The following is a 12,187-nucleotide window of genomic DNA, read 5'->3' as shown; positions in this document are numbered from 1 at the left end:
TATATATCTCAACGTAGTAAATAGTAATACATATCGTGATAATAGGATCGAGTAGTTTGAAAACAAAAAAAAAAGTTGTCACAGTCTAATAAATGTTTTGTGTTTCACGTTCGGTACCTTGGACGTACTGTCTGCCTGTGGCCACGATTCACGTGATTAGAAACCAATCCAAGAACGCTTTTTCGGTTACAGGCGTGGCCTTACAAAACCGTTAGTACGAATTAGTAAAGGCGATTATCGCAACGGTAGTTAACGAAAATCAGCGCTCGTCACTCGATTCATTCAGATATTGCTACACTGTAGCATCAGTTACAAACTAATGACTGTATCGTGACGACCAATACAGTCGTAAATGGCGCCCACTGTAGAACAGGAGGTAGCTAGCTATCGGCTAATAATGTCATAGTAACTTAACAATATATAGGCACGCACGTTATCTGCCGTTGTATGACGCACATGCGATGACGGTGTACAGGGGGGCAAACGCTAATACACAAACTAATTTTCTCCACATCTCTGATCTCGTCGACAAATAAACGATGATGGAGAGAAGCTCATGGTAGTTTGAAGAACTAGGCGGATCAATAGGTATCGAGGAATTGCATAATAGCTGGCTGTAACCGTCTTGTACTCGTCCTGTTGACGTTGCGGAGAGTCTTTGCGTGACAAATAAGAACCTCTTTACGGCGCCGTTTTCGCCTCTTCCTCTGCTCACGTTGATGTAAGCGGATCCATTAAAATTCATATAGTGTCTGTCGTCATAAGGGTCGTCTCCGCTAGAAATCGCTTCTTTTAACTACTTTCTTGTATAAATGCTATCATTAAAAGAGAACGTTTCAAAGTCTAAAAACCTCAAAAAGGCAGACGCCGCTAGACTTGCTGTTACGAGCACAATAAATATCTACAAAGCTGTTGGCCATATACACAAGGAAGCAAACAGAAAGAAACACTAATAAATACGGTAATAACAATCTAATTAATTCAAAGACAACCAGATCCAGCTAATTTTGGCGCTTACTTAAATAACAATATATTGAAATCTAACAAATGATATCCGTAAAATCACGAAATACTAGTACTCTATTTCAGTTACGAGTCGGTATCGATGTGGGTAATTTAGCTCAATAACAACACGGTAAAAACTGTTTGTTTAAACCTTTTTTTATTTTATATATATATACACGTATATATATATATATATATATATATATATATACAGTGCTTACACATTTTGTCAGTTCTACCTAATCTATAAAGATCTCACATAAGGTTTGACTAGGCGCGCTCGTGAACGTCTCTTGTGCTAACTATCGCCTTTTCCTGCAAGTTACTACCACCCGCGAGAAAAGGAATACGCAAGATTATTATTGTAATTATTGTACACAAAGCAACGAAACTAGCAGATCACAACACATTCGGGACATGCCGCGTTAGACAGAAAAATGTGTGCGAAAATCCTAATTTAATGCTCGAAAATTTTTCGAAGTTCGGTAAAAGTGCATAGGAAGCGTATCGGTCGAAGTTTTCACCGATGCAGGCGTTATTATTGCGGCTGCCGCAAAAGAACGCATTCGCGATCCAGTGTGACGATGCGGGCGAACGTTTCTCAGCTAGATACGCTGGAGCGCAATAGAAAATACAGCGACAATCGAGTGAATGCTTGAAACGCGAACCCAGACGTTTTGGCCCAGACACAATTAACTATCTAGGAAACCCAGTAGACATATGGCCAGACACGAGCTGCCTGTTTCTTAGATACGAGCAGTAGAAATGATCTGAACCACGCTGTATAGGTACGCTAACCTATGAATAGAATCAACATCAACAAAGTTGTTTGAATATGGACACTAATGCACGTACGGTTAATGATTTGTAAGGCACTGCTCTAGAAGAATCCGAGACAACGCAAGAGTTAGGTGATCGGACGATGGCAAACGTCGTTGTTGCATAGACTATAATTCGCATTTTTTTCCACTTAAACCGCTAATCTATCATATGCAGGCTTTGAGGGCTTAGGTGGTTATAGCAGAAGGAACAATCGTAAGGTACCAGGGTATATTCATCGGCCGAATAACTTCTGCAAGTTGATGATGGAAGCTTCGCAACGAAATCCTTTTCGCAAACCGCTACGAATAAAAGGGTGGAATGTCACACCGGCTTTCGCTTGCTCTGTGATCGGACCTTCTAGTCCCGTCATCAAAAACCTCTTGTAAGGCTGTCTCGAGCCTGTGCAGCGAATCCGAGGTCTTCCCACGAAACGCGCAGTCGCCCGTATCACAATACGCTGTACCAAGTGAGTCTGCTCACAATGCCAACAATACGCTGAACACAACTAGAGAGAACGAAGCGTATCAGGGGAGAAAAAAAGAGGTAGAAAAGAAGACAGAAATAGAGCGAATCAAAATCTCCAGCGCATATCCCATATCGCCGTAGGCTGCTTTTGTGTCCCGTTCGGCTACAAGCCGCGACTACCTACTTTAAACCTCGAAACACATCGCAGGCTGCACAGGTAATAGGCTGCTACCGATGGGGCCAGACCACGACCGTTTTCGAAGAACAACTTCAAAGTTGCAACTAACTAACTAATGAACTAGCTAACAACTCGTAATACTACTGTAACATTGGCAATAATAACTATTTAAAATACAACAACAAGACAGCGAACAGCGACCATCTAAATCGTTAGCCGTATGCCTGTACGGTCGCCGCGATATCCTATTCGAAGCTACCGCTGGTTGGCGCTGCTGATATACTGCGCCTGGCATCGGTCCACCTGCTCCGTGACGTGCTTCAGCCGCAATCGAAGAGTGTCGATAGATCGCTGTGGTAATGGAGGCAGATACTGGTCCATGCCAGGCGAGTTGCTCTGGAAAGCGTTCTGCATCATCTGCGCGAGCTGGTCGCTCGATATTTTGAGCAAGTATTGAACCTGCTGAACCGTTTGACGGCGGAACACGCACAGCGATTGTAGAAATGTCTTGTGATAGCTGTGGTATTTGTCAAGGAGACGATAGCCATGGACCAGGCCGGACTCGTTGTCAAGGAAGACAAGCAGTCCCGTCTGCGGATCCTTGAGCAAATTGTGCGCCGGTGCTGCCATCATTCCTGGGTTCCATTGTAAGTTGTAGAGGTTGTTGACAACACGGTCGAGGTTAGCGGTCAGGTAATCAAAAACTATTAGGTCGCTCCACTGTACCAATTCCTGTATTTGACTGCGTGTCATATTCTTCATATCGGACGGATGTAGATGTCGGTTTTTGTCCCGAAGCAGCTCGGGAATGTAGGCAGGCTCGAGATCTTCGAGGTACCTAGACAGGATCACAGGTCGATTTGGCTGCCAACGAGCTTGGCGTACTTTCGGTGCCACTTCACTCCATTGCTTACCGGTTGCCCGAGTGGCCACTACCGGGACTACATTAGGAATACCCAGCTGCTGTGCAAGATAGAACGAAAATAGCTCTCCTTGAATCTGATCGTTGTTTTGGCGGTAGCGTGCGCAAGCCAGTACTTGATCGTTTAGCTCGACGAGTCGGTTCTGCATGCGACCACAGCCTTCGCGCACATCGACGAAGCGTGCTGTTTTTACAGTCGCTTTCCAGTGCATCGCTTGACGTTGCTTGAAACCACCAGGCACCGATGCTTCTGCTGCATCTGTCCAGAAAACTCCGTCGACAGACGGAAGTTGAGATATGGGTTCTGGAGTTGTCATAGCTTCGCTATGCGACCTGTGGTTGAGACGAAGTTGACGCAGCGCGATCGGCTTGCGCGTTTGTGGCCTGCCAACGACAACGAAACTATTGACACGGGGAAAAGGTACCGCAGGTCGTTCTGTAACTTGCACCGGCTGCCCGGCCAGCGAGCTCCGTAACAGCATTGGACGGGCTTGATTCAGTGCTCCTGACAAGATGACGAGTGTAAGAGCAACTGAGATGATCGCCAGGCACATAGCGAGAATCGCCACAAAAACATAGCGTCGATTAGTTGTCTCCGTTTTCGTAGGCGTCTTCGGCGGTATGTCTTCGATCACCTCGGCATAGATCGACTCGATCGGTAGTTTCTGTTCAACTGGATAGTGCACATGTGGGTACACCATCGTCGTCGGCTGGCAGACCAACGTTCGGTCTGTATAGTAAGCCATTTTACACAAACGTATATTGCATACGCGCCGTCGATATATCCGCAGTCCACCCACACGGTGCGCACTACTGAGCACTATGTTCTGACACTGAACAGTTTTGTCACCAATGTGAAGAATAGCTGGGTGAAAATACTCTGACGGGTGTTTTTTCTCATGCACACGCCGTCGTGCGCACTTTTCGTTTAGTCTGCCTCAGTTTGCTGCCTATCTTCGCAAGTGATTCGTCCGAGGGTGAATGAGGACCTCTTCGACCGGCACCCGGCTTAAGAGGTTCGCACATAGGAATGAGCGGCACGAAGGAATGCGACAGCAGCGCCGCCCTTCGGTGATCTACCGAATTGCGGCGTACGGATAAGGTGCGTATGTACGAATCCCGATAGACTTCGGCAATCATTATTCTGTTGTCATTAGTCGTTCATATTTTTCATTTCAGGCGGTTCATTACCTTTCTTACTGGCGACAAGTCAAGAAAAAATGCTATATTTCCCTGGGTAATAACTCTAACAAATTCGCTACCCAAAGCGACTATAGACCGGTACGATTGAATGTATCATTACATGTAACCTCATTTGAGTCATACTTTTAACATTATAACTTTTAAGACATAGCTTGCAATCGAAGAAAGCTGTCTTATTCAGCTTTCTATATTGGCACATCACATCATACATATAGTCACAAAACAGGCAGGCGGATTATTTCGTTTTTACGTTTATTATTACGTTTTGAGTCTTACGTTCGATATAGCCATTGGGGCATTGCATCAGACGGCTGGCTCCGGTCAGCGCGAAACGAATCGTGTGTCTATGTCTGGGTTCGAACCTAGACCGCGACATATCCTTAGGATTAGGGGGCCGCCCCACATTTTACCACGAATTACCCACTAAGCTATCACGGGTGTATTTTCGTATCATATATAAAAAATGGAATAGAACATATCTATGAATATAAATTAATTAAATATGTAAAAACAAATAACATCATAAATATATAATATTTTTAGCCATTTTATTTAGTTATTAAATGACATCAGTGCATTTAAGCAAAGCGAATTTAATACAATTGAACAACGTATAGTGCTTTTCAATATGGTTCGATGTGAAACTTCTACTTACTTTGAATCCCACAGGTCTATATCGAACTATATATATGTGTATATATATATATATATATAAATTTACTATTTTCAAATCAAATAGATCTTATTTATGAAAGAAAAAATCAGGCCTATTATCGATAAATCACCTTGTTTACAGAGATGTTTGCGTTCCCTGACACGTCCATATTTCGTAGATGCCTCCTGAGCAACAATAGAAATGCCCGCTTATGTCTCGTTACGTCTTTTCATATGCGTAGGGTGTGTTAGGGAAGTAGCTTTCCTATTCGTCCCTTCGTCATCGTCATCCTCTCCGTTTCTTTTTCTACCTTTTACCTGAGCTGCTCGTTGGTCCCTGGCTGTTTACTCTTCTGCTGCTGCTCGAAAGCCGATCTCCCAATTAAATTATACTGGGCTGTTTGTAGAGTCGTAGGAAGTGCACCCGTCTTAACTTTATTGGTCGGTCAATGGAAAATGCCAAAATCGTTTCGATGACCGAACGTTACTGGCATCGAAACCTTTTTATCAAAACCTTTCTAAACCCAGATTGTTGAGCTGCTGGCTAAGAAAAGGCCCATGTTCTCCCAGGCACATAGTAGCTTGGACTTGCGATTGTCCGAGGTCATGCCTTTGGGCGATCGTTCGGTCCAAATGAGCTACATCATTTATTGAACATGGTCTAGCCATATCAAGCCCATGGGAGTCTTCGCAACCGGCCTAAATGTATAAACACAAAGGAACGCACTCACATAGATACGGCCATGGGCAGCACACAACAGTCGTAACCCCGAACGTCGCGCGGCGGGGCGCACAGGTGCAAAGGTACAGAGAGCACTGGAAGAAACAAGCGTTTTGAGAAATTGATATTTTCTTGAGGTGGTCCATTGTGTCGTCAGCTGGATGCCGGGAAGAGTTCGCGCTGTCGCATAAACTTTGGATCTTCACAGCCGTCAACTCACCGCTGCTCACAAAGCGAATTCAACGCTGAGGTTTAGATCGCCTACTCTAATTTTAACCCCAATACGACCTCAGTGCTATTCCACAGTTTTCAAACTATTAATCGCGAGGTCTTAAATCAGTTCGGACTTTGTCTACAAATGGGAAGGAATAAATGTACGCTCGCAGTGCGTACGCGGCACCAGTTGATAATCTGTTTGTTTCGGATACAGTAAAGTAGAGAAGTTGATCCTGCCATTGGGGTTGGTGTTGTGGTTATGCGCACAGAAGCTCACTCTTAGTCGGGTTCCTTTTGCACTTGCCGGTACAGAGATTGGACCGTCGCCGATGTTGGCCACAGGCGTATCTCAGCCGTACCTCGACTTCGTGGCCCTTGAATCCAAACTCAAAGCGATGAACTTCAGTAGACGAGCACGTGAAACGCTAGAAGAAGCACAAAAAATTCACTCTGAATAATGCTTCCCTCCCTGATGAAACCAGAATTAGCCAGAAGGTGTTTCAATACGAATACCTGCCTAGACCAGATCATTCGGACTCGTCCAAGCACGGTTGCGTTTGCTTGGGACGCTTGGGTTTGTGCTCCTCGATGGCTAAGTAGCTCTGTCAGGATATGGAATAACAGCCATCAATCGATCTACACGAGAGACAGCGTTGTAAGTCTTTGACGCAATTTTGTCATCACTCCCCTCCGCGAAGTCAGAAAAATCAATACGCCTTGAACGCCAACAATTGATTCAGGTTCTCCAGTAAGATATGCACTATGCTTAAAAAACATAATCTGAAATGCAGTACATTATATGCATATATATGATACAAGTGACAATGTGGACAAATTTATAGCATTCAGGACAGGATTTGATAAACGTTTTCTGTAGAACTGTTGATGATGCTATCAGTTTAGAGCAAATCAGGTTTACTACATGAAATGGGTGCGCTCTGAATAATCCAGCGCAGAATGTCAATGCCCCGAAGCTCGCCCACTTGAGTATGCTAAATAATTCGTTATAAAAAATGCCCAATGTAGGTAGCCCATAACGCTTCCTGGCGTAAACGACCTATCATGAAAAAAACACGCATACCACTAAACTCAATTCATAAGTCGAATCTTCGAAATTCGACGGCGCTTACATAGGCTTTGCGAGACGCCGTACGTACGCTTTCGGCGGCTCAATCCTGCACACAATATAGAATGTAGGATATGTTGAATGGCCTTTTTCTAAAGCATGCCACTCGACTCGAGTCTTCCCTCTAATCAATTTGTACATGTGTTTACCTTGTCACCATTCAACGTTGATACCTGCTAGGGCTGTGTGTACCGATGACTCGATCGGTCGCCATATTCATATTCCCACAATAAGCCAATCCACTGCCAGGTTAACCGTCTGCGCGATATGCTTCTCTGTTCGCTCATAGATCCTTCAAGTCGAACATTTGCCCTGATCCCCCCAGTCACCGTGTCGCACCGCAGTGTAAAAATTCGAGCCTGCTTCCGTTCGGCGCACCTATCTTGAAGTGGCCTTCCGACAGGGCTCAACTGGCGTTCTGGATCAAGCTAATTTAATGATCCGATAGAAAATCATTAGCTGAACTGACATTTAACTGATTACTTAAAAACGCAGCCATTTCTATTATCTTATAATTTGGAACTATTGTAGATGTAATACATTCGTACGCATCGTGCTAGTCGGTATACGCGACTGCTGTCACACTAGTCTCATGGCGTTCACAGCGGGTGCTCGTTAAGCATGTGAAACGCAACATTTGACCGAAATAGAACTTCTCGCTATTTGGTTGGAGCTGGCTATTGGCTTCGTGCATGAGGCGGTATGCCGCCGTCGTATCTGTAAAACCTGCACGCGTCCTTAAGTAACTCTGCTTCGTCAATGTAAATAAACATTTAAAGTAGTGAGGACTAACTACACCCAGATTAATCGCTTCCGCCTGTCCGGATATATTTGTGTGTTTTTCAATTGTTTTTTTGATTGCGACTCCGTTCGTCAACAAGTGGCGTTCACCCAGGAGCATTTTCCACTTTGCCAGTCTCTAATTTTATAGTAGCTGAGACGTGCAGTGTTGCCGTTGAATGCGAGTACTGTCTGCCGGTTTACAAGTTGACTCTCCTGGTATGCACGTCTGCAAGACACTGCCGTGCGTGCAGCCGATTTGGACACAGCGAATCAATGTGATGTCACGCAGAAAAATTGATAACTCACTTGATACTGGTCTCATAGAGAGGCTACGTGGGTCAAGCCTATTTACCGTCGTTCTTTAGGCTTGAGTATTACACACGGCCTTCCGACTTCATTCAGTTGGCATAGCCGTTTCTCGGCCATAGGCCGTCACGTAACATGATGTCGCCGGCTCGCCGCGTAACGATCTCTTCCACTAAGGACGAGCTTTTTAGTCTACTCCTTTGTACCGTTTGAAGATATCATAGGGATCTAGTAGCGGCATATCAGGAAAGGGCGCGAGCAGCAAAGATCAGCTGGAACTGCCAGCGGGCGGTCATGTTGATTTATAATACATCGCGACGTATTCATGAAAATGTATTTATCTCGACGCACTCGTTCGTATATATATATATATATATATATATATATATATATATATATATATATATATATATAGTGCGTTTCGGCTTGCGCAAGTTTGTATCTGGTTTGTTGCTATTGTTGTTGTCAAGACAACGGCGTTTTTGAACAACGTCGTCGGTGTTCTCTTCTTTCAGCCTGAAGCTCTTTAATGTTTGCTGTTTCTCATAGAGCCCGTGACGCCTGTGTACATGTCTACGAAAACATTTACAAGGATCTAGCTTACTACTCGGTGCTTTTTGATATAGCTGATATGGGACCGTTAGCAAGGATATTGCGTCTTCCCCAGAGCTTTGTTAACCGATGAGACGCGGTTGCTCGACAATGACTCAACTGCCAGTGGCCTCTTCAACGGCGACCTAAGGTCAAACCTAGGGCGCCAGTGAACTCTCGACGGGGGAGCGACACAATGCGTGTCGTTTCGCCCAGTGCTACATTCTGAGTGACCGAGATGGTGTCGCGCCTGCAAAATAGCAGTCAAAAGAGAACTAGCGACGCGGAGATAATTTCGAAATACCTGTGATGTGGAGTTGGTGGTGGGCCGCTTTTAGCGGACAGCCTATGGAAGAGGAAGCAGAAACGCTGTAATTGTCTAAGCCAATTGAATACACGACCGCACAGAAAAATTATTGCGGCGCGGTTTAATGACGTCCAGAGTGCGACGCTGGGCGCTCGTTGCCGGTTGTCCGAAACGGTCGCAGCATGACCCCGGACAGGCAGGCCCATGACGGTCTCGAACCGAGATGGAAGTTCCCTTGGAGAGCAGTCATACTTAAAAAGAAATGCATTTGTTTGATCTGATCGGTTTTCGTCGCTATACGGCCATGGATAATGTACAGCCGGAGGTCTTCAAAAAGAGATGTTCTGTTATAAAGGTCGAAATAATTCTAAAGCGAAGCGTTAAAGAAGAATTCGCACAAAGCAATTACGTCTGACGACGTTGCTAGACAATGCCGCGTTCCTCCCCTTGCTTACTCCAAGATAAACCCAAACAAAAAAGCCGTTTTTAGGCAAGGAACGTTAATATCTATTATTGGAGTTCGTTGCACTTTCATAGGGTGTATCAGTAGTTCACCGGAAGCTATAAAAGATCAGGTGAACGCTTTAAAGCAAGTTTAGAACGGTTTAGTAAATTTCAAAATATATCTATATTAATGGTGCGCGTGTACGTGCGTTTATATTGGCGCTGCTAAAAAAAAAGCTGCAAAGAGCTTTGAAGAAAACCTTTTCGGGTTGAGAATATATTTCTTTATCACACTCTTCGGAATGTTTCTTCGGTCTCTTATAAATATTCGAACCATATCACAGCGCCATATTAATTCGAAGTTTATCTGTTTAGAGATCGGCAAGCAATTCGATAGCCATTTGCACCGCTCGCAGCACCGAATGCTGGGCTGTACGCGGACTTCCCTCTGGCAGTTTGCATTTCAAAACTCTATGCCAAGCCATATGCTATTTCATATGCGCCTATAAATCTCTATACAGACATAGATGCGTGCGTGAATGCAGACGCGAGGTTTTAACTTTGCTCGGTATCCCCATCGCATTCGGGAACAAAATCTTCAGCTTTGTCCCCCTATTTTTCTATACAGCACTTATCTCGAGACTGACATCTCATTGTCGATCTGAAGTAGCTATTGGGTTAAGCGAGGGCCGAGATCGAAGCACAGACAACAAGGATTCACACACGCATCTAAATTACCAAGTGTCCGGCGAAAAATCTGATGTGTAATAGTCGAGCCCCCGAGAAGCACCAAGCACAGCGAGTGGGTTGAACGAACCCTGTTTTCTGGCCCTTGTAACATTGAAGCCCCACATGGATTCTAATCATCTTTACTAGTTCTATAGATTTGGCCAAAGGCCCTTTGTTGCAAGATAACGGACAAGAAACGATCTCGAATTCGCTCTTCGTGCAACAACAGCGCCAGTAAAAAAGATCCTTGCGATAAGAGGCGATGTAGTCTTACGACTCTAAAAGTCTGAATCATGGGACTGCGACATGGATCGGACGAAGATAATTAGGTCCGTGGGTCCAGAGAAATATTGAACTAGTGGCGGCCAGTTGAGCGGACAGAGAAAATGTTGGGACACTGAGCGAATCTTTTAAAAAAGAAGAACGCATCAATACATCGTGCACTGAGGTGGCCGGCGTCCGCAAGACCGCTTCACCGCAATCGCCGTGTGAACTGCGCGTTTTCAAGTGGCGATCGACTATCTGGCGACCATGGGCTTACGCAGAACAAGAAGACAAAGACAGTCAAGCCATTGATGTAGGCATTTATCTACCTGCCTGTCTACGTGCCGAATGATGGTCAAAAACCTACATGTAATAGAAAAGCCGTAGGGTGGTCTCGTCCTCTAGATGTATCGCTGTACATCCTCTGTCCGATTTCCTTACGACATTGCAATACAGCACAAGGCTTCTAAACACTATACGATCCATGCGATGTCCATATACACTTCGGTACTTGTAACTAAGACAGAGTTAGGTACCACAACTGCACCACTCGTATGAGACCCTCTCTGTTTTTTCTACCTCGCCGTATGCTTGAAGTAGTTCGTATCAGACCTAACCAGAGGAGTGAGCAACATCAAAAAGCGTTACTGCATTGTGCAGGCAAGGTGTACGAGCTGTGTATGCATAGATACGTACCTGTTTGAACATCGAAAGTCGTTGAACACTTTAAAATAGTAGACAAGACTATTGGATCTGTCCGCCCGCTTGTACTTACAAGAAACGATTGCCCCATTGGCAGTGGATCTGTTACGTTAATATATGGGTACCCTCACGCATTCAAGGGTGGTCTCACCTTTTCGAAATTGTGCCTGTTGTTGTTGGAGCACATTGCTATGAGTATTGTATTATCACTTTTGTGAGCACGCTGTCATTTAGTCCCCACGGGTTAGACCCATTGTAACGTCGTTCCGAAATTCTGTATATGTACGCGAATATAAAGCATTCAGTTGCGTTATTTGATTCCGACTTGCAAACATTCATTGCGGATTACCGTTCATTCAGAGTCTATTGTAGTGGCAGCGTATATGGGTTTATTTTTGTTAGTATACACTTATTTAGCTAAGGTCAGTTAAGAAAAGTTATTTATCTTGTGTGGCTCGTCTCATGGAAACAGGTTAATTGTAACCTTCGTTTGACCGATACCTGATTCCAAAATGAAACTTCGAAAAAACTCTGTCGCTATATTTACGTCCAATTAAAATTAACTAATTTCGAGATACTAGCTTTCATCTTAGACGGTATTTCGATACCCATGTAAAAAAAAAATGTCAAAATTAAAAAGAAATACTACGGTGCGTTATAAAACTTGAGAATATTGTCCAGATTAAAAATCGTTCTACAGCATTTTTGTTAAAATTCTTACTTTCATTTTCGTAAACTGATGCCTTCTC

General features: G+C 44.3%; 1 protein-coding gene across 4 annotated transcripts; it reads right to left on the bottom strand.

Moving 5' to 3' along the window:
* Nucleotides 1–1,140: 1,140 nt before the first annotated feature.
* LOC111247193 (extracellular serine/threonine protein kinase four-jointed-like) lies at nt 1,141–11,809 on the bottom strand. 4 transcript variants are annotated; one of them, XM_086982355.1, is made up of 3 exons: nt 11,433–11,809; nt 6,704–6,966; nt 1,141–6,611 (listed from the first exon to the last, which is right to left on the bottom strand). In XM_086982355.1, exon 3 carries the CDS (start codon nt 4,136–4,138, stop codon nt 2,726–2,728), a length of 1,413 nt encoding a protein of 470 aa, XP_086838481.1. In that variant the 5' UTR covers nt 4,139–6,611; nt 6,704–6,966; nt 11,433–11,809; the 3' UTR covers nt 1,141–2,725. The 4 variants fall into 4 exon arrangements, with proteins under 4 accessions (XP_086838481.1, XP_086838479.1, XP_086838482.1 ...); XM_086982353.1 differs by lacking the exon at nt 11,433–11,809 and adding an exon at nt 7,462–8,747; XM_086982356.1 differs by lacking the exon at nt 11,433–11,809 and adding an exon at nt 8,402–8,747.
* Nucleotides 11,810–12,187: the final 378 nt, after the last annotated feature.

This window comes from Varroa destructor, unplaced genomic scaffold (assembly GCF_002443255.2).
Source record: "Varroa destructor unplaced genomic scaffold, Vdes_3.0 BEIS01000003.1, whole genome shotgun sequence".
Classification (NCBI taxonomy): Eukaryota; Metazoa; Arthropoda; class Arachnida; order Mesostigmata; family Varroidae; genus Varroa; species Varroa destructor.
This window is presented reverse-complemented; position numbering and strand designations above follow the sequence as displayed.

Excerpts from the sequence above, each read along its gene's own strand:
- LOC111247193 (XM_086982355.1), bottom strand. The coding sequence starts at position 4,138 with ATGGCTTACTATACAGACCGAACGTTGGTCTGCCAGCCGACGACGATG.